Source organism: Mytilus galloprovincialis, chromosome 2 (genome assembly GCF_965363235.1).
Source record: "Mytilus galloprovincialis chromosome 2, xbMytGall1.hap1.1, whole genome shotgun sequence".
NCBI classification, from domain to species: Eukaryota; Metazoa; Mollusca; class Bivalvia; order Mytilida; family Mytilidae; genus Mytilus; species Mytilus galloprovincialis.
This window is the reverse complement of record NC_134839.1, coordinates 93,885,384-93,911,765: the sequence shown is the minus strand read 5'-3', so window position 1 is coordinate 93,911,765 and position 26,382 is coordinate 93,885,384. Positions and strand designations below refer to the sequence as shown.

At 30.8% G+C, this 26,382-nt stretch overlaps 2 protein-coding genes across 3 annotated transcripts in view; one reads left to right on the top strand and one right to left on the bottom strand.

Moving 5' to 3' along the window:
• LOC143064921 (DNA mismatch repair protein Mlh1-like) overlaps positions 1 to 10,428 on the bottom strand; it is a 144,203-nt gene extending 133,775 nt beyond the window's left edge. Inside the window, exons 1-4 of the mRNA XM_076238134.1 lie at positions 10,295 to 10,428; positions 2,138 to 2,270; positions 747 to 837; positions 89 to 261 (exon numbers count right to left, since the gene is read on the bottom strand). Of these exons, the coding sequence (XP_076094249.1) occupies positions 89 to 261; positions 747 to 837; positions 2,138 to 2,262 (389 nt within the window). The 5' untranslated portion in view covers positions 2,263 to 2,270; positions 10,295 to 10,428. The remainder of the gene's footprint in view (positions 1 to 88; positions 262 to 746; positions 838 to 2,137; positions 2,271 to 10,294) is intronic.
• Positions 10,429 to 10,628: 200 nt separating this feature from the next.
• LOC143064914 (cilia- and flagella-associated protein 221-like) overlaps positions 10,629 to 26,382 on the top strand; it is a 45,476-nt gene continuing 29,722 nt past the window's right edge. Inside the window, exons 1-8 of one of the 2 annotated variants that reach the window (XR_012975349.1) lie at positions 10,629 to 10,879; positions 19,649 to 19,836; positions 20,390 to 20,485; positions 20,911 to 21,115; positions 21,879 to 22,035; positions 23,374 to 23,512; positions 25,067 to 25,178; positions 25,769 to 25,824. Coding sequence is in view for 1 of the 2 variants with exons in the window: in XM_076238128.1 (XP_076094243.1) it covers positions 10,732 to 10,879; positions 19,649 to 19,836; positions 20,390 to 20,485; positions 20,911 to 21,115; positions 21,879 to 22,035; positions 23,374 to 23,512; positions 25,067 to 25,178; positions 25,769 to 25,824 (1,101 nt within the window). In the remaining variant the exon portion in view is untranslated. The remainder of the gene's footprint in view (positions 10,880 to 19,648; positions 19,837 to 20,389; positions 20,486 to 20,910; positions 21,116 to 21,878; positions 22,036 to 23,373; positions 23,513 to 25,066; positions 25,179 to 25,768; positions 25,825 to 26,382) is intronic. The other variant, XM_076238128.1, reaches the window with a different exon arrangement.

The window sequence follows — 26,382 nt, the reverse complement described above, 5'->3', positions numbered from 1 at the left end:
CAGAACAAAAACTTACAAAAATTGAGGAAGAAAAATAAATAGTTGCCATACATATGATGCCAATTAAAGACATGTAGTATTAACATACTTATAAGCACATTTTGAATCAACTGTTCTAGTTGTTATTGTCACATGGGCAACATGACTGATACTAGCTAGTGCTTCACCACGGAAACCATATGTAGCTATGGAATTCAGATCTTCAAATTTCTGTAATTTACTTGTAGTAAATCTCTCACATACAATTTCCATATCTTCCTTCTACAAAATAAAATACTGTCTTTCATATCTTATCAATAAGAAGAAATTATCAACATTTTTTTCCTGAACAGGAGTAACATAATACATGATAATGTATTTACTGTCATCAAATTTATAAGTTCCATAAAATGAATCAAAAATACTAAATCATGCTGCTTCTTTCTAGCATAAATTTCATTTCATTTAGTTCTATTTTCGCTTGCATCTGCAATTATTTCAACCCTAACCATGTTGGTCCTGTCATTTGACAGGCCTTTTTTTTTTTTACCTCCCATGATTTTTGCTTGTATCAAAGAGATGCTTGTCAATTTCAAAGAATATAGCTCTTTAACTAGTGTTCAACTTATTTTTCTATGAAATTCAGCATAATTCTATGTCTGATGAATTGAAAAATTTAGAGCAAGAAATGTGTGGTTATAAAACTAGAAGTTCTATTATCCCATCTATGTAGCAGATTTAATCCTTCTTGAGTAAATGTAACTTACCCTAACACCTGATCCATTATCTTGTATCTGTAGCAATTTTAATCCTCCTTGCTTTACTGTTACTTGAATGGATGTAGACTTTGCATCCAAACTGAAAAGAATAAAAGCTGATTTTTCAAATTGGTGTGAATACTTTTACATTTAGCATGTAAAAGAAAAAAAATCTATCAAAACATTTTAAAAATATCAGAAAAAAATGGCTATAAAGACAACTGTCAGTTCAACTTGTTCTCTTCTGTTTCCTTCTTTAAATCAACTCTAATAAACGATATAACCAGGTGTACTACCAGCTATTTTTCATTTATTTGAACCTTACATATACTAAGTAGACACGACAGGTTTTTGCTAAGATTACAATACATGAGTATAAGTGTGTGCAGAGTCTCAAGTGTGTGTGTGCATAGTCGCAAGTATGAAATTTAATTATGAACCTGACACCTTTTAAAATGAAAATATAAGTTGTGTTTCTCTTTTAATTATTACTTTTCCGCAGAAATAACATGGAAATAACTATTCGAAATTAGGAATGTTTGACAAAAATGTACACTGGTAAGATTTAGAGGGTTGGGTTTGAAAATAGGCACCTACCTTCCGTTTCAGAAAATCCCTCACAATGAATCAGAAGACATTTGAGGCCCAGTTAGGATACATGGTTTGTATATTGTTAGGCCAAAAAAAAATATATGTCTGTTTCCTGCTTCCAAGGCAAATAAATCAGGGTCGGTAGGTCGGGATTTTTTTTTTTTTTTTTTTTTTTTTTGCACTCCCTGTCAGATTTGCAGTCGGTTAAATGTCATGTTTGGTTAGGGTCCTGTACCCCAAAATGATTTAATCCCTTTAAAGAAGCTTTAATTGAATAATCCTCCCAGTGCTGACATTTTTTAAACCTATTATTGTAACACATTTGTGCTGAGAGCAGCCATTTTGATTGTTTGGGCATAGTAAAATACGGATCTGGATCGGACCGGAAATGAATTTTTCCGACCAGAAACGATTTTTTTCCGGATTTGAATAAAAAGATCTAGGGTCAGGGGGTTTGAGTCAGGGTCGGTCGGGAAACAGGAAACAGACATATATTTTTTTTTGGCCTTATATATGCCGTAGTTAGCAGAAAATACATACCGATGTATCAATAGTTCATAAATATTCAAAACAATTGAAAATCATATTTTGAATGAAATTTCCCATGTCCTTACTGTTACAGATGACCAAAGTAGTTTTGCAATTTTGCAGTAGGAAACCGTTTGAAAGAGAAACACAGCCTATTTTCATTGGAAATAAGGTTGAATCAGCAGTAAATCATAGATATAATAGCCTTGCAGGAACATTCAAATTTTCACCTTGAAACATATATTTGAAAATTTAATTAATGTTTTCATTTTTCACCATACCTATTTTCTATCATTTCTTTTAAGGCATTTGCAGGTCTCTGAATTACTTCCCCTGCTGCTATTCTGTTTACAACTACTTCATCTAATTTTCTTATTACTCCAGGGGCAGGTTTGCTTACTGCCATCTTCTAGCCTGTAAAATGTAAATACAGAATTTCATGTGATACCTCAGTCATTGAAGTAGAATAAATAATTATTAAAACAAAATCATATTTCATATATACATATAGACTCTTTTAAGAATAAGATTGCTACTGTAGAAAATTGTACCATAAGGTGTATAAATAAGGAATTAAATTGATGGTTACAAAATGTCATTGTGGTACATTAGTCAGAATATGGTAACAGACCGTAACTCCCATATAAATGGCCAAATAAAAAATTATGGCACACTGTGGTCAACTACACATGACGGCAATCAATCCTAACAAGTATGAGAGCATTTTGTAAAATGATTTCAGAGAAGTTGCATTCATTACCAAATGATAAGGTGATTCTATTACAGTACTCCGAAAATTAGTAAAAGTCACATAGCTCCCTTCCAAAATGGTAAGATTGAAATGACAGTACTATATGGGTTAGGTAAACATGATCACAAACAAAACTACAAAGTATGAAAGCATTCTGTCAAATGGTTTTAAAGGAGTTTAATTTACAAAGTGCAGTAACATTAAAATTTTCAAATCAAAAGGGTGGTACATTGTTACTCAAGAGACCATTTGACCAACAGCCTTCAAACTTGGTAATATTCTTTGTCATTATATTTTCTTAACCATGCTTGCTCATACGTTTGATTTTGAAATAACTAAAGGAGAAATGGGACTTTGACCATTGTTTTTTAGAATGCCAAAAATATCACCTTGATAACACAACTCCTATGAGACTAGAAAGCTCTATTACTTGGTAGCATTGTTTTCCATCATATTTAGTTAACCATATTGTACCATGACTTAATTTGACAACTTTTACAGGGATTCTGTATTGTGATAAGGCCAAAAAAAAATATATGTCTGTTACCTGTTTCCCGACCGACCCTGACTCAAAGCCCCCGACCCTAGATCTTTTTATTCAATTCCGGAAAAAAATCGTTTCCGGTCCGGAAAAATTCGGTTCCGGTCCGATCCAGATCCGTATTTTACTATACCCAAACAATCAAAATGGCTGCTCCCAGCACAAATGTGCTACAATTAAGGTTTAAAAAATGTCGGCACTGGGAGGATTATTCAATTAAAGCTTCTTTAAAGAGATTAAATGATTTTAGGGTACAGGACCCTAACCAAACATGACGTTTAACCATCTGCAAATCTGACAGGGAGTGCAAAAATAATAAAAAAAAAAAAAAAAAAAAAAAAAATCCCGACCTACCGACCCTGATTTTTTTGCCTTGGCAGCAGGAAACAGACATATATTTTTTTTTGGCCTAACAACACTTTGTGATTTAAAAATAGTGAAAGCAGATAAATTCAGACTGTTTTACAAAAACCTTTCATTTTTTACTTGAATATCTGAGCATAAATTTCATTGATAGATTTCTGGATATGTTCATGAACAGATTTCTGGAAATGTTCATGAACAGAATTCTGGAAATGTTCATGAACAAATTTCTGGAAATGATCATAAAAAGAATGTTCTAAATGATATAATCAATATATTTGGTGAATCTCAAAAGACGTGATCAACCTTGAAAGATTTAGACATCAAGTTAGTACCATAGGGTTTTGATTGCATTTCATGCCATCTTTACCACAAAAATGTGAAGGATCTTAGAATATTACCTTTATCATTACATGCAGTAACATTAACATAATTTTAAATAGTTTAAGGCAAAAAAAAATGTTTATTAATGGTTATCAGTTTGAATTTACTCTCAACGCTGACTCTTAGTAATTTTATTTCCATCAAAGAGTGAAAAATAAACTGAACTTGTGACAAAAGTAATGTTAAAGCTTACAAGAATTTTAATCAATTGCTGGAAACATCCCAATGTTCACAAAGGTGAATGTGACAGCTGTTATAACAAATATTTAAGAAAACCCGCAAATTGTGTGATGAAATAAACACTTTGTCGTCATTTTATTATACTAACATTGGAGGATTTGGCAACATATATGATTCATGATATGAAACTTGCAAAAATAATAAATAAATTATCAATGATTAACGACAGCAGTTAATAAGAGAAGTGTGCCTAATACCGGAGGAACATTCAGATAAACCATTTTAAATCTATAAGAAAAGGAGATTGACTGGTACTACTTTTAATGAAACATGAGAATATTAATTAATATAAAGTTATATTCCAAGGTAACATGGTCAGTGGAATATTATGGAATTTTTTTTTATATAAATTCACATATATTATAAATAAATTTCCTGAAAATGCAGAGTACAGGAAAAGGTATTATTCATTCCGGTCAAAATTTAGACGACTTTGTAAATATGAAGAAAAAACATATTAAATAAAAATATGCTCAGAACTAAGTAACACATGTGAAAAGAATCCCAAGGTTTTCTGGAAGATTTTGAACAAACTTAGTAAGCAGTCAGAATTAAAAGATAATTCTGCTAATGATATTCCCCAAAAAGATTTTATTAAATTTTATAAAAATCTTAATAAGTCTGATCATGATAACAATGATCACCAAAGCAATGTAGTCCACAAATTTGAATCACTAAAAGCTAATTTAAATTATTCTGTTATATCAGATGAAATAAACACAGAAATAAATGCAGATGAAATAGTAAAAGCTATTAGATTGCTCCGTAATGGTAAGAGTTCATCTGCTGATATGATCTCAAATGAAATGTTGAAAAATTTTGTACCAGTATTAATTAAACCACTTCATAAATTATTTAATTTTATTTTTTCTAGTGGAAAATTTCCAAGGACCTGGAATGAACGTTTTCTAGTTCTTCTCCATATAAGGCCAACTAAAATTAATTAGTAGATTTTCATCCAAATTTTTGAAAAAAATGGGGCGGGTGGAAGGATTTTATTTTTTAAATTTTATTTCATATGATACCCTCGTCACGAGTTCTTCATACCGCGGGGTATATGCTAGTGGAAAACAAGCTTGTATAATGTATATACATGCTGTATAAGGAATTCTACACTATTTTTAAACTCTTAAATAAAAATCCCTGATTGGCAACCACTGTTATACATGTAATTGCCGCTTTAGAAACCTATTTATAGTATACATCAAAAAGAAGAGAAATGCTCTCTTCAGTTGGACTATACCTACACCAAATTTATTTTGCTTTCTAAGCAATGGTTTGTAGTCCCCATAAAATCAATAAAATGTATTGGTACAATCAGAGACATATATACATATATATATGTGTATATATGTCTCTGGTACAATTGTATGCAACACAAGTACAAACTGTATTGTGAGTACAGAATAAAATGTAAACTCAGTGTTGAAAGTAATTATGATGTAAAACAAGAACTTAACCAAAAAGTAGTTGTTGTTTAATGACTAAATTGAAGGTATTGGGACAGTTACAGAGGGTGTTTGCTGTTGGTCAACAAAATAACAACAGCCAAGGGCTTGTTATAATTAAAATGCGTGTTTGTCGACTTTTTTTTTCAATATACGGTCATAAATCAAATAAGTTCGTGCTTGTGTCAATTTGTTTAATCCAGTCATGTTTTTTTACCAATTTGTTCTACGATTCTTGCGCTTTGGATATCATTCACAGTCCACATTTCCTGACACAAAGTCATTGTATATTAAATGAAGAAAAAAACACGGTTTTCGATTCACTTGTGACTACCGCAATTTGCGTTTCAGCGTAACACGAATATTTCATGCTCTTCTCGTTATCAATCACTATTCTCGGAAGATGATGTTGTCATCATAGAGCAGCAGAATATGTCGACTTAATCATTTTCGTTTGATTACTCGAAGAAATACAAAAACGAAATTTGAAACAGGAAGTTTTGAATGAAACGAAATTATCGATGGTTCCCGGTAACGGACATGAACAAAATCCGGAAATCGTATTTTTGTTAAATAAAAAAAATCGGGGCGGGACGATTTCAGAGGGGCGGGCGGGGATGAAAATCTAGCAATTAATTTTAATTGGCCTAAAGGGAAACAAATTTGACCCTGGAAATTATAGAGGCATATCCATCAGTTCCAACCTTGGCAAGCTGTTTAATAAAGTTATCTATAACAGACTTATGAACTTCATAAATAATAAAAACTTAATCAACAAAAATCAAATTGGTTTTAAAGAAAATAGTCGCACTGCGGATCACATATTTACACTAAAATCAGTAATTTGGTCATTATAAACAACAAAATAAAAAGGTATTTGCAGCTTTTATTGATCTTAAAAAACCCTTTGATACAGTTGGGCAAATAGGAATGTTTATAAACTTTTGATACTTGATATTCCAAACAGAATTTTTAGAATTGTTTATTCAATGTATACTGACTCAGTATGCAGAATCAAGTTTTCAAATGGACTCAGTTCAGCATTCTTATCTGAGCGAGGAGTAAAACAAGGAGATGTACTGAGCCCTGTACTTTTTAATTATTATATTAATGACCTCACTAACGCTTTAGTCAATTGTAATTCTGATCCAATTGTAATTGGGGACTTTTCTTTAAATATTTTTTTTTTTTATGCAGATGATATTGTTTTATTGTTTCAAAGTAAAAAAGGACTAAAAAACAGTCTTAATGCTTTATTGTCGAGCCTTCGACTTTAGTCGAAAAAGCAAGACTAAGCGATCCTACATTCCGTCGTCGTCGGCGTCGTCGTTGTTGGCGGCGTCCACAAATATTCACTCTGTGGTTAAAGTTTTTGAAATTTTAATAACTTTCTTAAACTATACTGAATTTCTACCAAACTTGGACAGAAGCTTGTTTATGATCATAAGAAAGTATCCAGAAGTAAATTTTGTAAAAATAAAATTCCATTTTTTCTGTATTTTACTTATAAATGGACTTAGTTTTTCTGCGAGGAAACATTACATTCACTCTGTGGTTTTTTTTTTTAAATTTTAATAACTTTCATAAACTATCCTTGATTTGTACCAAACTTGGACAGAAGCTTGTTTATGATCATAAGAGAGTATCAAGAAGAAAATTTTGTAAAAATAAATTTCCACTTTTCCGTATTTTACTTATAAATGGACTTAGTTTTTTTGCCAGAAACAAAACGTTCACTCTGTGGTTTAAGTTTTTAAAATTTTTATAATGTTCTTAAACTATCCTGGATTTCTACCAAACTTAGACAAAAGCTTGTTTCTGATCATAAGATATTATTCAGAAATAAATTTTGTAAAAAAAAAATCCCTTTTTCCGTATTTTACTTATAAATGGACTTAGTTTTTCTTCCAGTTAACATTACATACAGTCTGCTGTTAAAGTTTATAAAACATTTATTAGATTCATAAACTATCCTGGATTTTTTACCAAACTTGGAAGCTTCTTTCAATCAAAAGACAGTATCGAGAGGCAAATTTTTATTGATGTTTTTCCTCATTTTTGTTGAGTCTGCGATTAACAGCAAAAGTAGGCGAGACACTGGGTTCTGTGGAACCCTTACGAATTTTATAATTATTGTGATTGTTGGAAACTACAAGCTAACACAGATAAGTCCCAAGTTATTGTATTTAATTCAAATGGTAAAACTTTTTTGGACGAATTTACTTACAATGATTCTTGTATTGAAACTGTTAGTCATTATTCTTTTTTAGGTATTGTAATAAAATGTAATGGTAATTTCAATTTAGCCATTAATACTCTTATGGAAAAGGCAAGAAAGGCCTATTTCAAAATAAAGAAAACTGTTGGTCTGAATAATCCATGTACACTACTTGAAAAATTGTTCAATACATTAATATCACCTATACTTATGTACTGTTGTAAAATTTGGGGTGTTAATTCATCATTAAAGGACTCTGAACCCTTTGAAAAACTACACATTAAATTTATCAAAGAAGCACTTGTTGTTCATTGCAAGGCTTCAAATGATGCTTGTTGTGCTGAGCTTGGTAGAATTCCACTCAAAAATAAAATTGTATTTTCAAGCATAATTTTTTTAGAGCATATACTTTCATCAGAAAATACACTTGTAAATCAAACATTTTGTGCAACAAGATTTTCAAACCCCTGGATCATAAAAACTAAGTGCATTTTACAAAAATTAGGATATTCATATCTTGTTGAAAAAAGTTGTCTAACAAAGCAGCACTTGGGACAAGTAAAACAGAGAATTTATAATCAGTGCTTGCAAAATCAAAATGCAAACATACAGTAGTAGTCTTCTAAGCTCAGTTTCTTTTGTCAAGTCTACAAAATGGGTCGAAAAGACCATCATATGTTGATTCACTAAACAATTTAAATGATAGAGCAGCAATATGCAAAATACGCATAAGTGCACATTCTTTAATGATTGAAAGGGGAAGACATCTTAATATTCCTAGAGAGGAAAGATGCTGTCCTGTCTGTAAAAATGGGGAAATTGAGGATGAACAACATTTCTTATTAAAATGTAATAGATTTACCTCAAAGCCAGAAATATTAGAAAATAAAATAAATGTTATATTTCAAATACAGCGTAACATTACTGTTGATGTAAAAATATCTCTATTGGTTAATAATAGCTCAACATTAATACTAAGACGATCTTCCTCTTTCATATCAGAGTGTCTAAATATAAGACATAGTGAACTTATATGATACATCAATATGTAACTTTTCATAATAGCATGATATGTTATCATGGAACCTTTCATTCTACCATGTCAATTATTATAGTTATATGTAATGCCATAGGTCTTAACCATTTATTGTTTAATGAATTTGTGCCAATAAAAATATTTGTATTTGTAAAAAAATATTTGTATTTGTATTTGTATATATTGAAAAAATAAAAAAATATATATACAATCTAATGGAAAACATAATTGTATTACCATCATAATAACTAAGACTTTTTAAAATCAAATAAACGTCTATAATTGATTCATTTATTCAACAATTGTCATAAGATCATGGACCAGGAAGAAACAACATTGGCCAGACAAAAAGAAACAGTTCAAGATCATTATCTACTGTATTGTGAAAATTATGAGGAGGCTAGAGAGAAACTCCGCTCTGCACTCTATTTCATAACATCAAAACTAACATTTGAATCAGAAGTATTATTAGCAACAAGTTCAAGTTGAACAACAGAAAATGAAAATTACAAACATCACATAGTAGATATTCAACATTTGTTAGGGGTCTTTATTAAAGATAGACTGAAAGGTTCACACAATAGATAGTTAAGGTTTTATAAGGGTTAATTATTTATTGATTTATTTTTTTTATTTATCTAATTATTTATTTTTCTCTGCAGTGCCACATCATAAATACAAATGTACTAATGAGTTTTATACATTAGCGACATAAAATTACCAGAGTGATCTAAATACAGAGAGATGATAGTGTCAAGTTGATACTTACTAAAGACTAAAGACTAAACATGCTAAAGGATCAACATAAAAGCAAATGAGAACAGATGTATCACATACAAAAAAATGAGTATAAAACCAATACAACAAATGGTTTTATGGGGACAAAAGTAGTTCTCTAGGGAAACACATGATTGGCTGATCTGATAGATTTGTGTAACAGAATTAATAATATGCTTACTTGGCAACTTTGCCATTTAAAGGTAAATTATATATTGTTTTATTTTTAATAAAAACAAATATTCTAATACTAAAAAGAAATTGGAGATAGTGATTCTTTGTTTTAAATCGAAAAATGACAAGACATAAAAATACTACAAACAACAGGGATTTCTCAACAGAAGTTATGCTGAAAATTAATTATTTGTCACAATTTTGTAAAACAAGTATATTTTCAGCCCTCTTGACATGAATTGAAAGGTGATCAAATGCAAAATTTAAAACCGTTTTTTTTTTTTTATATATTTTTACTGTTGTAAAAGTTAGTATTTAAATAATTTGAATACTTTTGATTTATGTATATATATTTTTACTGTTGTAAAAATTAGTATTTAAATAATGTATCAAAATTCGTCTGCTACAAGGTGCTCTGATTTTATGTTTGCCTTTTTATTTGTGCAAGTATTTTTGTAATGAGGAAATGACAACCATGAAAAGGTTTTAACATAAACGGATCATACATGTGTTTGTTTAAAAATCGACTCCCAATTAGCAGGCAATCTTCCAGTTTTGAGTAAATTGTAGTTTTCATATAAAACCGTGAAATGCACCAGCATATAACCCGCCGTTCAAGGTAGACAACCCAATATCGAACTTCCGCTTGGCGAAACAATCTCCTTAGAAACGGAAATAGTGCAACATACCTAATTAAACAATTGTTTTGTAAAAATAAGCAAATTTCTTGTGTATTACTTGTTTTTACGAAATGAAATGAAGTATTCTTTTATTTGAAAGCACAAAAGATTGATTTATTCTTGCATTACTTTTGAACTATTTTCTGTGTATAATTAAAAATCTAACTACATATCAACAATATGGCGGACACCAGTACATACAACTAACTTTTAACAAAATGTGAAAATTATCTGCAGATGCGAGACTGACTGTTTAATTCAGAATGCCATCAGTGAGCTCAATGACAAGGGCCGTTTCCGGCCCTTTAAAAGGGTTCCAAAATGATGGTTCAGATGGTCTTTTGATAGACACTATGGAACTGGTGGAACCCAAACGCTCCAAGACAGTCCCAAATCATCTTCTTGAGACAAGTATGAGTTTTCTTCGTATTTGCTGCACTCTATAAGCACACATCTTAAACCCAGATTTCCCAGGTTGTATAGTAACATCATATTTACATCATATGCTAAGAAATCAACAACTAGTCCGAGATTACTCTGACGTCCAACGGCTGTTTTGCCAGACAAGCTGGGGCCGTGGGACGTCAGAGCTCGTCCCATATCAAAAAGTGGATATTTGCCCACCCAAAATAGATGCGCTGCTTCGTCGCTTCTGATGCCGACTGACGGCCTTGGAATTATATAAATCGGGCATCAATCAGTTCATTTTTCATTTATCTCTTCTTTTATGTAAGTTTCATCTACCTGCCAACCTTTATTTTTCCATATTTTAACAGTTTTCACAGTGACCCATCGATTTCGGCATTTTGCCTTTCATTTTCAAAGATAATCACGTGACCACGAGAAAACAGTGATGATTTATGCAAATGACCATAATGTAACACCTCGTTCATTTACGATGCAAGTTGTCTAAATGTCCGAGAGCTTCCGATTGTAACGTGGTCGGAACTAAATGCTTCATACCGATCTCCTGTAAAGGAGGTGAAAAATCGTGGTTGGCTACTAAATGTTAAACATCGATTTCCTATAAAGGAGGTGAATAAATATAAATATTTGCATATTTTGAGTCTCGAGACCACGAACTCTCTCGTAACTTGACGTCCATTTCATTTGAAAGTGAAAGTCAAAATGCCGAAATCGATGGGTCACTGTGAAAACTGTTAAAATATGGAAAAATAAAGGTTCGCAGGTAGGTGAAACTTACATAAATGAAGAGATAAATGAAAAATGAATAGATTGATGCCCGATTTATATAAATCCAAGGCCGTCAGTCGGCATCAATAGTGACGAAGCAGCGCATCTATTTTGGGTGGGCAAATATCCACTTTTTGATATGGGACGAGCTCTGACGTCCCACGGCCCCAGCTTGTCTGGCAAAACAGCCGTTGGACGTCAGAGTAATCTCGGACTAATCAACAACTTGCACATATTTAAATACAGTCCAAATATTAAGATGTCTTGAAAGTTTCTGTTAATTTTTAACTCTGATCTTCTTACAACATCACAATGTTCAAAGATTGCTCAAGGTGGAAATTTCTCTCTCTTATTCCAGACAGAAATCAATGGCTTCAGCGTTATCTTTCTCATTGTTGACATACTTAAATGAAGGCTGTACAGTTGAGGGGGGATAGGACCTTTATTAGGACTTTGGGATCAGGTGTTTTTTAGCTCCGGATTATGGGATTGACCCTTTTGGGATCCGAAAATTCCCTTCTTTCAAATTTCAAATGTCGGGATTTAAATTTAGGACCTAAGCATTGCAGGATCAGGACACCTCCTACCCCTTACAGTTGCATTTAATTGCTGATATCCATTTCATTTGAACTTTAATGGATAGTTGTCTCTTTTGCAATCATTCCACATCTCCTTATTAGCTCACCTGGCCTAAAAGGCCATGTGAGCTTTTCTCATCACTTGGCGTCCGTCGTCGTCGACGTCGTCGTCGTCGTTAACAATTTTTCAAACATCTTCTCCTCTGAAACTACTGAATGGATTTGAATGAAACTTAGCATGATTGTTCCTTAGAGTATCCTGCACAAAGTGTGTGCTTCGATTTTTGATCCGTCAGAAAACATGGCCGCCGTTACTTAAAATAGAACATAGGGGTCAAATGCAGTTTTTGGCTTATATCTCAAAAACGAAAGCATTTAGAGCAAATCTGACATGGTGTAAAAATGTTCATTAGGTCAAGATCTATCAGCCCTGAAATTTTCAGATGAATCAAACAAACCATTGTTGGGTTGCTGCCACTAAATTGGTAATTTTAAGGAAATTTTGCAGTTTTTGGTCATTATCTTGAATATTATTATAGATACAGATAAACTGTTAATAGCAAAAATGTTAAGCAAAGTAAGATCTACAAATAAGTCAATTTGACCAAAATTGTCAATTGACCTCTTAAGGAGTTATAATAATAATAATAATAATAATCTTTATTTCAAGAGGGTATGCTCAATTAGTACAAACACTATTCTCCCTTGAGGCCCTCACACTCCACTCACAATGCAATTCACACAATTTCTTCATAACAAAGAAAAACATTAGAAAACATAAATCAAAGTTGATACATAGTCATTTAAATATTTCCTGGATTTTCAAGTAAAAACTTAAAGCAGTTTGTTTTAAAAGTATTTATGTTTGACATGTGTCTTAGTGCTTCTGGTAGTTTATTCCATAAAGTTGGGCCAGAATATGAAAAAGATCTTCTAAATGTGTTTGTTCTTGCCTTTGGTATATTAAGTAATTGGGTAGTATTTGATCTAAGTTGCATTCCATTTTTATTTGAAACATAGGAGATTTTGTTAGACAAATATTCTGGAACAGATCCATATAAACATCTATGAACATATAAGGCCTTGTGGTAAATCACACGATCAGTAAATCGAAGCCATGATAACTTTTTAAACATTGTATTAGATGGGGTATCATAAGGAAGTTCAAGAATAATTCTAGCTGCTCGTTTTTGAAGTTTATCTAATCTATTTGTATTTTGGTCACTGGTGTTTCCCCAAATTGTACAACAGTAATCCAAAATAGGGAGAATATAACCATTAAAGTATAACTTTCTTGTTTCAAGGGGTAGGGATTTCTTTATCCTAGACAAAAGATTTAGCCTTGTACTGATTTTTGTGCACAAAGTGTCAATTTGGGCTGTCCACTCAAGATTTTCATCAATAAAAACCCCAAGGAGCTTTTCACAATTAACATCTCTAATGTGTGAGTTACCAACACTCAAATTCAGAACATGGTCTGTTTTTGCTAGTTTCTGTCTAGAACCAATAACCATAGATGTAGTTTTTGTTGGATTTATATACATCTTATTTCCCTTGCACCATTCTTCAATTCTTTCTAAATCATTTGTAATGCTGTCCTGGATGGTATTGAGACTACGACCTGTGCAGTGAATGGTAGTATCATCTGCATAGAGGTCTGCTTGAGATGAGGTTATATGAAGGGGCAAATCATTAATGAACAATAAAAATAAAAGGGGGCCTAATATGGAGCCCTGAGGTACTCCAGTTTTTATTTCTAGTGCCCTTGACTTAATTGTCCCATTTTCCACTTGTTGGAATCTATGAGATAGATATGATTTAAACCAGTTACATGATAAATTTGAAATTTTGTAGCACTGCAGTTTTTGAAGAAGGATAACGTGATCTACCAGATCAAATGCTTTTTTAAAATCTAGGAAGATAATACCTATAATTTCTCCATCATCAATTGCTTTCAACCACTGATCAATAAGTTTTAGTAAAGCAGTATGACAAGAGTGGTGGTTTCTAAATCCAGACTGACTTGCATGAAGGAGCTTATATTTTAATAGGTATCGGTATAGGTGTTTGCAGACATGCTTTTCAAAAATCTTTGACATAGTAGGCAAAATAGATATTGGTCTATAGTTGTCGACAGTATCTTTAGGACCCTTTTTATGGCTTGGCATGACACGGGCATTTTTAAGCTCAGAAGGAAATATACCAGCAGTGATACTCCTATTTATAATATAAGCTATTGACGGTGAAATAACTTCTGATGATAATTTAAGTATGCGAGGACTTATCTGATCAATGCCTGTAGCTTTTACAACATTTAAATTGCTAAGGCAGTCCTTAACTTCTGCAACTGTTATCAAGGGGATGTAAAACCAAGTATCTTGAGGTACTTTTGCTGCTACCTCCTCATAAATCTTGTTACTATCAAATTTGTATGATTGAGATGTTGATAGGCTATCTTTTGGGGCAATATTTATAAAATGTTTGTTAAAAGCATCAACTATATGCTGAGTTTCTGTGATAACACCATTGTGTGTCTTAAGTTGGGATGGAAAAGGAGAACTTTTTGTTTGGTTGAGCCCCTTGACATATTTCCATAATTCTTTTGGATTTTTAGCCTGTTCAATGGATGTTTTATAAAATTTGTTTTTTGCATCATCTATAAGTGATTTGCTTTTGTTCCTCCAGAACCTGTATCTGTCTAAATCATGCTTTTTATGGTAATAATCCCTGTTTTGTCTAGCAGTTAATATTTCAGGGGTTAACCATTCTGGCCTTTGAACATTTTTGACTCGCTTTGTTTTTATTGGAGCATGCTTATTTAAAACATTATTGAAAAGAGAATACCAGATATTTAAAGCTTTGTCTGTGTCATGTTCTTCTATCACATTATTAAAAGGTTTACATTGAAGTTCCTTTATAAAATTCTCTTCATTAAACTTTTTAAAACACCTATAAGTTATGATCTTGTGGCCAGAATCAGGTATTTCTTTAACATTTGTTTTTCTTGTAAGGCACACTGGGTAATGGTCACTTAATGCCAAATAAGGTACAAATGTTTCAATTATATTATCGAACTTATTTGTATAGATATGGTCAATGATCTTTTTACTTTTATATGTTACTCTTGTTGGATTATCAATAAGTTGTGTAAGACCATGGCACTGTATCATATGGGACCATTTGTTGTTACTACATCCTTGAGCATAGTCAATATTTATATCACCCATAATAATAATTTCTAAATCTAAGCTTGATGCTTTACTTATTTCTAATTCAAAAGCATCTATCCAGTCTACTTTCATATCTGGTGGTCTGTAAACTGAACACAAAAGAATAGGTTTTGTGGATGGAAAATTGATCTGAAGCCAAATTGATTCAACATTACCAATCTCTAAGTCTTTTCTCCTTTCATATGCCATTAAGTTGTTTATATAAACTAATACCCCACCCCCTGTTTTGTCTTGGGTTTCATGTCTATCTTTTCTTATTGTGTCATAACCATTTACTTCAATTAAATTATCACCTAATTCTGGATTTAAGAATGTTTCACATAGACCCAAAATGTGTAAACTTTTCTTTTCATTAAGGGTGAGTCTTATTTCCTCAATTTTTGGCAATATGTGCTGAACATTGAGATTAGCTATTTTTAATCCCCTTTTTTGAAGACCAAATGAATTAAGCAATTTAGGATCATTAGTGCGTTGGCATTCACTTTGCAGACCACTTCCTTTCTCACCAACTAATTCACTCTTATTTGCATTGACACATGCATTAGCCTCAGGGAGAACTTCCATATTGGTAATAACACATACAGAGTCTACATTATTGTTAATTAAGGATTTAGAACATTTTTCATTAATGTCAATTAAAAGATTATCATAATCACAAGCACATGCCACTTTGTTACATTCATGACAGATATTACTTAACACCTCAAACCTTGTATATGTTTTTACAGTAATTTCGGCTTCCTTATCTTTGCCACATCCCTAATTGTTTTTGCAATTTTTTAATTTATGTCCCAGATAACCATGTCCAAAGTTACAGTTTCTAGTACTATGTCCACCTTCTCCACAGTTAAAACACTTGTTGCTTCTGCTGTTATTTTGCTTCTGTTTTAGGATTGGAATATAACTATTATAAATTTTCAGAAGTTTAGCTGTTCCAAAGTCCGTCAAGTGTATTCCATCATACCAAAATAGTTTTCGTCTATTCACTCCAAATTCTTTTTCTGTTTTGATTTGAACGGCATCATAGTTTTCACATGTTTGTTTTATTATTTTGTTTATATCCGCCACATCACAATCTATCCTTGGTGTTGCTTCTGCTATGAAAACTTTTGTGTCTGGTGACCTATCATGAATATTCATAACAATTTCCTTTAAATCCTCTTGAACGGAAACCAGATCTCTCTTTTGACTGGCATCATTTCCACCTGCTTGTATTATAATCTCACTGCAGTTTTCAATGTTGGTATTTTGCAGTTTGGCTCTAATATCCCTAAAATTTGCACCTCGGTTTGTTGAGACTTTAATACTATGATCCAATCCTCTCAAATTAATTCTTTGCAGGATAGAACTGCCAATTATAATTTTGTTCTTTATTCCATTTTCATCTGTACCTTTTGAAGTTCGGACCGATTGACTTGGTACTGATTTATGTTGCTGTTGAGGACTTTTGATTCTGTTACCATTTTGTGCTTCCTCAATTGTATGCTCAGTTTGCACTGATATTTCATGCCTACTCATCATAATTGTGTCTTTGTTAGGCCTTTCTATTTCTGTTTGAGTTGATGAGTCTCTCATTTCATTTGAGCACTGAATTTTCTTATCAATAAGAGTTGGGGTGTTATTAGCTTTCTCCATAAGAGTCGAAACCAGTTCTTTCAATTGATCTATTTCCGATCTTAACATTAGTTCCAAAGACTGCTTAGCACAGGGTGTTGAAGTCAGTTGAAAAGCAGCACTAGGATTCAATTTGTTGTTCTCTACTTCAGATTCATTAAAAGAACTTGTAGCTGACACCATATCTGAGTGTTCACTTATGTCGAACTCTAAATGTTTCATTTCTGTTTGGGAACTTTCCAATTTGAGCTCTTGAGCATTATTGTCTTTTGGTTGAGATGCAGCTTCAAACATCTCAGTGTTTTCATTTACTTTTTCAATCAACATTTTTGCAATGTTGTTGAAATAAGTGTCAATCCACTGTTTGCAACCTTTTCCTTGGACATGAAAAGTACATGTTTGTTTGTATATATGAAGAACTGTCTTCTGTCCATTTATAAAGGTGTTAAATACAAGACCATTATTTTCCCTGTCTTCAAAAAGTGTTTGGTCAAAACTTGTAAATAGAATATTTTGGAAAATATTGAAGATTGCAGGAGCTTTAAATGTAATGACATATGAGCATGATCTGTCTGTACAATCTCTAAAGTCATAGTACTCACAATCTTTTGTGTATTCATTAACTTCCTCCAGATTAAATCCACTAAAATCTCCAATAAATGATGAAATGTTTTGGAAAAATGATGTAGTTATATCCATGTTTACTTAATGTTATTAATTTAAATCATGATTTGATCCTTAGTATCTATAGTAAAAGCAACTAGAGGCTCTCACCTGTTACTGTATTGCCCTTTAAAGACTTTTTTCACAATTTGTTCATCATGTTGACTTACTTTAAAAAATCTTCTCCTTTGAAACTGCTGTATCAATTTCAGCCAAACTTAGGCTAAATGAGTTTTAGAGTTTCAGAGTATCTAGTATAAATTTTATATTTCATTTCCTTGTATGTCAAGAAACATAGCTCCTATGGCTAAAATAGAACATAGGAGAAAATGATTTTTTTTTGCTTTTGAAGAAAATAGGACGATTCAAAGAACATTTAAATAAATTGAAAAGCCAAAATAATCATTGATATGAGATTAAACCAAAAAAATTCAGGTGAGCGATTCAGGCTCTTGAGAGCCTCTTGTTTTCATATTCAAGACATTATTATTATTTGGACTAGTACATATTCTCTAGACATATATATATGTCTCAGCAGGTAGCTGGGATAAAAATTTAGAAAAACTATGATGGAAACATATTGTAAAAATGTAAGGTAAACCAATACACCTTTATATCGCTGTTATGAAAATTGTACTCAAAAACACACAAAAAATGTACAATTACAAATTTAGGTAACAGAATTGATAAGAAAAAGAATGTCTATTAAATTAGTTTCATAAAGGTATATCACAATCAATGAAAATTGTGATTGTTATCTGTTATTTTCCTGTATATCACTCGTTTTTGGTACAACTTAAAAAAAAAACATTCAGAATTTCTAAAGTGCTGGTTAAGTTTTCAAATTTTAAGAAGAACACCAAATATATCAATATATATATCAGAATTTTTTGTTTGGTGATGTCTCACATGTATACAAGGGTGAAATTTCAAACCTGATTTTTCTGTGTCTTAAACAATATATTTATAATACAAGATATATCCAGAAAGTTTTATCAATTCATGCTGTGAAGAAAATACTAAAAGATCTTTATAATTTAGAGAAGTGTATAGCAGTAAGAAACAATAAACTTGAGAGTTTTAATAAGCTGTGGATTCAATTTACTCATTTGTTCAATTGTAATTAAAGTTCCAGGGGTTTCATTATCTTTCATGTTGTCAGACTGGTACATGTACTTTCCACGTTTTTAAGTGGTACTTTTCAATTTATTCCATGAATATTTTATATAAAAATTCCTACATTTAGGCGGTACTTGTCAATAGCATAGGAGGGTAAAAGTACCGGGTACCACCTCCTAATGCATGGCCTGAAGTTCTATTATAATTCATATTGAAAAACATGATAGAATGTTAATTTGTGAATAACACAAAAATTACATCAAAAATATTCATCAGAACATTATATTTACTTTTATTTTCTTTTTTTTTTTTCTGTATTAATTTTTTTCCTTTTTTTATTATTTTAAATTTTGTTAATTTAACTTATTTTTCCTCAAAATTTCCATTCTTAAAAAAACTATAAAAACTTAGAATATCTCTAGTATGTTTGTTAAAATAACTATTCTAATATGATGAATATATTTATTTGTGGTCCATATTTTTGAACTTTTATTATGTTATTTTTTATAGGCAAATGCAAAATGTGGTATAATACAGCTGATATATTTTTTGTAAAATAAACTAACAAATACTAACACATATATATTTTACATGATCTTTTACTAACATTAACGAGGCCGGAATAAGGTACCGGTATTCAATGTTTTCATTACTAACAAATGTACAGATTTCAATAAAAAATGAAAATTAAAAAATAAAAAAAAAAAAAAAAATTATCAATATATCCTAAAAAGTTCATTTTTGAAACCTTTTTTTATTCATGCTTTACTTTTCTATTTTAGAGATATATTCAAAGGTTGCTCAAAATGCAATGGTTATTGCTAAACCAGCTGTGGTTCATTTTGGTGGATTTGAAGCTGACAAAAAACATGTTCAGAAACTTAGAATTGTAAATGCATCAACAGATGTCATAAGGATGCATATAATACCACCACAAACTAAATACTTCTACATTAAATATAAGAAAAGTGTGAGTAAATATTTCAAATGTGATAGGCTTTAATTAATAGAAAAACAAGGGATACAGAGTATCTATCCATGACACAAAATCAGTATATGCACAACAACAACAAAATGTAAACAAAGAATAAGAACTTTTGTTGCTGTTCTTCAATCATCTCAACGTAACAGTGAGGTCCTAAACTCAGAGCCAAAAAAACTCATGTTTATCTGGTACATTGTAACTTGAAATGAAACTTTTTTCTTTATTTTGTTTTAACAAGTAAGTTTCATCATTTAGGTTTAATACTGCTTTGCTAGCTTTTATTTCACTATAAAAGTACAAATAACGGCAAATAAATTCAGAATTTACAGAATTGCCATTAAAATTCAAATCCATGCATTCATTATACATGTAATACATTTAATAATAATCCAAAAATTAATTAATGTAATTCCTGTACATGTTGTACAATGAAGTATAGTAAATTATTACCAGCTAATATTTAGAAGGTAAAATTTTTATATACTTCTTTATAATCTACCTATCATAATGTACTATAATTTTGTTTATTTGCTTGTAGGAAAGATTAGTTCCTGGTTTAACAATTGACTGTACAATAGAGTTTACACCAGATGAATGGAGATATTATTATGACTGTATTAGAATTAATTGTCCGGTAGGTATCATGGAGATATTATTATGACTGTATAAGAATTAATTAACCGATAGGTATCAACATAAATGTTCAATTGTAAAAATCGAAATCTTCTTAAAAAAATATTGAAACCAGCTTTTTTATTTATAGCACCAAGGGAAGGCACTTTGAATTCTCAATCACACAATCAAACATTTGGATGTATTTAACTGGGAAGTAGTTATTTCTTATTTATGTACAACCTCAGCAGAACTTGCTTGCTTGTGTTAAAAATGGATGATAAATTCATGAATTCATTTCCCAAAATTGGTGAAAAACTATGTTTAACTTTAGATAAAAGCATGAATAATTTTACAAACATTGAACCATCATATTATAGAATCAGTTTCATGCACTCTGATTAATTTAGTAAAATCTTATTTAATATGTGTAATATTTGATTTCAGGGAGAACAAAATTTGGTTATTCCAATACATGCTTACCCTGTTATGAGTACCAAGGAATTTCCAACCAACTTTACGTTTCCAAATGTACCAGTAGGTCACCGAATGACACAAATTTTTCCATTAAGATGTGATGCACCAATAGATTTTGAATTTCAGTTAGCTTATTTACAACCTCATCCAGCTTTCACTGTTGATCCAATGAATGGTAGGTAGTCCTTTCCACAAACTCATTTCAGGAAATTATTCTAATATTATGATTTGAAGTTGAATATCTTCACTTCTTGGAAGTGAACCTGCTTTGTAGCCTCAGGCTCAACGAAGAGTTAAAAATGAAGTTTTTTTTTAAATCCCTGTAGTATTGATTTAAAGATAATATTTGGTTTATATACATTAAAAATTATTCATGGTATTCTGTCTTCCTACATACTCGTAAACAAACTTGATATCAAAGGTTGAAAGTTCATAAATTAAAATTCAATATTTTTCTTTCATGTTGCTTTGTGCATAGGAAACAGTATTTACATCTATATGAAACAGTCTTACATCTCAATTTAATTAAAGAAGAATTAGCTGCCAAATCCATGCCCTCTGAATTGTTTTAAACTGTCAAATTTCATTTATAACTGTATTGGTCAAAAACATCAATCTGATAAGCATATAAAAATCTCTGCATTGAAAGCATTTTTGTAACCATACTTGATAGTTATCAGAAAAAAAGAATCATCCTAATTATTATATATTCAAAGAATTCAATACAAATATACTAAAACTGTTTTACATTTTTAGTTCTTCATATTTTTTTAAAGAAATTCATATTCATGTTTAATGCATAATTTTCCTGACATTTTGCTTATGTAATGAAAAGAGATCCATTCTACATATAGTTGAAAGATTTATTTATTCATAATAGCGAGAGAAAATAACACCTGTATGTAGAAAAGTTGTTGATGTTGATATTTATGTTACAGGTATTATACCAGCACAAGGAGAAGCAGATGTTGCAGTCACATTTGCCCCGTTTGAGTTTCAGACTGCACTTATGAAGATACAGCTAACCATATCACAGTTCAACTCCAAACCAATAGTATGTCAGTTCACAGGCTCATCTGTACCAGGGTTACTCAGGTATAATCTCAAAGTTAAAACAACATTCTTACAAATCTTACCGCTGCAGACTTTGTCTTTCCAAAGTCTATAACCTCTTGCATGATCATCTCATGTCTTATTTTCAGGATTTTCTTCTTCTCTTTATTTGGAGATTTGATGTTGATGTCAGATATGAGATAGTTTTCATTCACTTGATGAACAAATTTTATAGATAAGGGACAATTTGTGTTTGATATACTATAAAAACAATAAATGGCAACAATTGAACCTTTGTTTAGAAATGAGAGAAATTAGCAAAATGATCATAAAAAAATCATAAGTAGGAGACAATTGGATTTAAAAGATTCTACTCCACAAAAAAAGGTACTTGATGAAGTCTAGTGATTATTCTTACTTCAATTGACAGATTTAGGTGGCTCTGGCCTATTCAAAGTTTCTATCAGATATGCCGTATTTTTTGTTATTTTATTCTTTACAGAAAGTGAATTAAATTAGTCGAAAAAATATAGGGGTCACAGACCATTTAAGCTCAAAATTTTACTTTTAACAGGTATGTAAAAGGGACCATTTTTCAATGAAATGATAGGGAAAATAGAGGTGTTGACATATTTTTATATCAAAAAATTGTTCTATGACATTTAATCCAAAACTGTAATATAAAAAGCTGAAATATAGCTTCAAAGAATGAGCAAATAAAAAACAAAGGTCACTGATAAGAGAAAAAAAATATTTTGCCTTAAAACCCAAATTTTGGTGGGAAAATGGTGAAATTGGACGAAATGTCATTTTGAGCCTTTCACAGATACACATAATAACAATAATATTCTTTTAGTGACATAACTACAATAATTAAACATTTCTAATCAATCAAAATATTTTAAAAAAATAATATCGATTTACGACACATACTTTTCGTGTGCATTGTAATTCATGCGTGAAATTAGGTGCAGCCAAATAGTCCCCATCCACCTTAAAAGGAGGGGACTTAGTTGTCCTTTAAGTGTGTTAGATCTTTTTATAAGCTAGGAAGGGAAAATTCAGTTAGAAAGATGGCTGTTTATATTGATTTCCACATAATAGTCATTTATAAAGTTTTAAGTGAGCAATCTTTGTTGAAATAATGAGAACATTGTATTCTATATTTTAATTATTTCATGGATGAATTCAGGTTAAAATATTATTTTTAAAAAAATTGTTGGATTCTGTTTGTTCATGCTTCGGTATATTTTTTGTTTCATTCAGTATATCACATGTAAAATATATAATATATTTATATACTTAAAATGTAACTTCAGACATAAATTAAAAGATCTTGTCTAAACAGTTTGACAAGCCTAAAAAAATCTTTATTTTCAGGGACCTGTCTTTGAGAGATTATGACCATGAAGTATCAGAACAGAATATATTAGATCCTAGATGTGTTACCCCTTTAGAGAGATCAAGATCAAAGAAAAAAATCAGGGAATCAAAAGATGAAGAATCTTTCAAATCACAAGTAAATTTAATAATTTTAAACACAATGTAAATGTATCCATTTTTGAAAATTATACTCTTTTCTGTGCACTGCTGCAACATTTTTGATATTGTGTAAATTGTAAAGAATTATAAAAGTGTTCGAGAAACCTGAATAATCAGTAGAAAATAGCTACGTTTTACGTGTTCAAATTAAGGATAAAAATCAATGGATTTTAACAGTATGACTAACCCTAATTTTGATCATTTAGAAGCTTGATATTTCTTTCACAATAGAACATAATTTAAATGTTCAGCTGATTTAACAGAGTTATCTCTTTCGGAGTGATATTCTTCTTCCTTATATTCAGATCTCAATTTTACAGAGTTATCTCCCTCCAAGTCTTGTCCTTCTTTATATATTTGGGTCTCAATATCACAATAATTTTCCAACTGATGAAAACCAATCTTCTTCGATTCTTTTTTTGATATCTTTGTTTATTTAGTGAAAGCAGATCTTTTGATAATTTTCCACCTTTTTTTTAATGTCTTATTGCGAACCCAATTGAACCTTTCCATAGATTCACCTGATAGTTACCTGTCCATTTAAACTTTTGGCAGTTCTATTGTCCCATCTAACAAATACAACAGGTATTGTTCTCTGTATAGTTTATTCACTCAGACCTTTAAATTTCTTCTAAGAGAAATCTATCACTCCTTGATTAATCTACCTGAGTAAAAAATTAACTGCTAAATTAGATGGAAATAACATGTTTAGTATTTATAAAAAACTGTATATGAGTTTGAATATATTATATTTTCAATCTGTTGAATGTAAACACAGATTCAAACATTAATAAAAGTTGATTTCTGAAAAAAATCAACATTATTCCTATTTCGAAAAAAAATTGATAAAAAAAACCTAAAAATGTTGATGTTTATATATTAAGGCCTTCTTAAAAGTATTCTATAACTAAACAAAAACTAAAAGATGCAAATTTTCATACGAACAATCCTTTTTTCTTTTAAAAACAAACTTTTTATGATTAAATTATTATTTATTTTGAACAGATTGAAAACAATATTTAATTTATTTTAATAAACATCAAATCACAGGCATTTTTTTTTTATGTGAAACATGTAATTTCCATCAATTTAGCAGATAAACTTTTTACTCTGGTAGATTAATCAATGAGTGATAGCTTTCTCTTAGAAGAAATTTAAAGGTCTGAGTGAATAAACTGTACAGAGAACAATGCCTGTTGTATTTGTTCAATGGGACAATAGAACTGCCAAAAGTTTAAATGGACAGGTAACTATCAGGTGAATCTATGGAAAGGTTCAATTGTGTTCGCAATAACCAATATTTGTTTTTGAAATTGATTGTTGAGGGGTTTATATCTGCTCATTTTGTGATTAAGATAAATTGCAAAGGTCTTTATAAAATTAATTGAGAATTAGGGACAAGAACATGAAAAATAATCTTTGAAATTGGTTTGGCCATAGAAATCCTAAAATTTAAACTCCATCAAATTAAACCAGTTTACAGTTTTGTGTCTTTTATACTTTTCAATTTGTTATAATTCATTTTCTTCAGGATATAGAATATGGAGGTGTGCGGTTTCCCCCAAACTTAGAAACACCATATGCAGTTGCACAAGTATTAAATCAAGAACCAGGCAAACTGAGAGCCAAAGATCTCCGAGAAAGTATGTATTGATAATAAACAAGTGTTTTTATTCTGTATAACATATTTGGATTACTGTGGATTCAGATATTTTCATTGGTACAAAATTTTCATGGATTGAGGAAAACTTGCATATTCGTGGATATTTAAATTCATGGTTTTGGAAAAGTTTGCATATTAGAAAATTTGTATTTTGTTGAATATTTAAATTCGTTCCCCTGTTTCCACGAAAATCCATGGAATTGGTATCCTATGAATATTAATGAATCCACAGTACTTATGTTCAGGGAGAAAATGCTTTGTTTGAATAAATCTTTAAATACAAATTTGGAACACCTAATTATCTGAACTTTAATTACAATTGGTGTTATATAATTTGATAGTTTTTAAGATATTTATAAATTTTATCTGTATATTAGACTAAAAGATAAAAAAAAGTTACATTACACCTTGACTCTGACATGATTAAACTTCCAACCTGAAAAGAAGGATCAAATTATTACAAGGCCTCAACATCACAATGAAAAAAATTCAAGAGTACCTTAAAAACTAGTCATTATTTATACATGTGAAGAAAAGTTGGTGATTGATAACAATTCCTTGTTTTTCCAGCTGTGTTAGCAAAAAGTAAACCAGACAAATCAAAGAAAGCCACAAGGCAGATGAAGGTAAAGTAACATTAGGTTCATGTAACTTTTTGTAGTAGTCGGAATACCAGTAAAAGGAGAGGTGCTGCAACCATAATGAGACAGAAACCCAATAACACAATAAATAGAAAAAGCAAGAAACAAAAAAGACATCCTGACATTATATTTTTTATGCCCCACCTACGATAGTAGAGGGGCATTATGTTTTCTGGTCTGTGGCTCCGTTCGTTCGTCCGTCTGTGGTTCCGTTCGTCCGTCCAGGTTAAAGTTTTTGGTCAAGGTAGTTTTTGATGAAGCTGAAGTCCAATCAACTTGAAACTTAGTACACTTGTTGCTTATTATATGATCTTTCTAATTTTAATGCCAAATTAGATAATTACCCAATTTCACGGTCCATGGAACATGGAAAAGGATAGTGCGAGTGGGGCATCCGTGTACTTTGGACACATTCTTGTTCTGCTATATTATTAATTCAATTATAATTCTATCATTAAAGCATTATTTGTAAATAAAGCACAGAATTTTTATAACTTTTTACATTGGTATTGTAAAGTAGTCAAAATATTCTTGGCCTTTCAA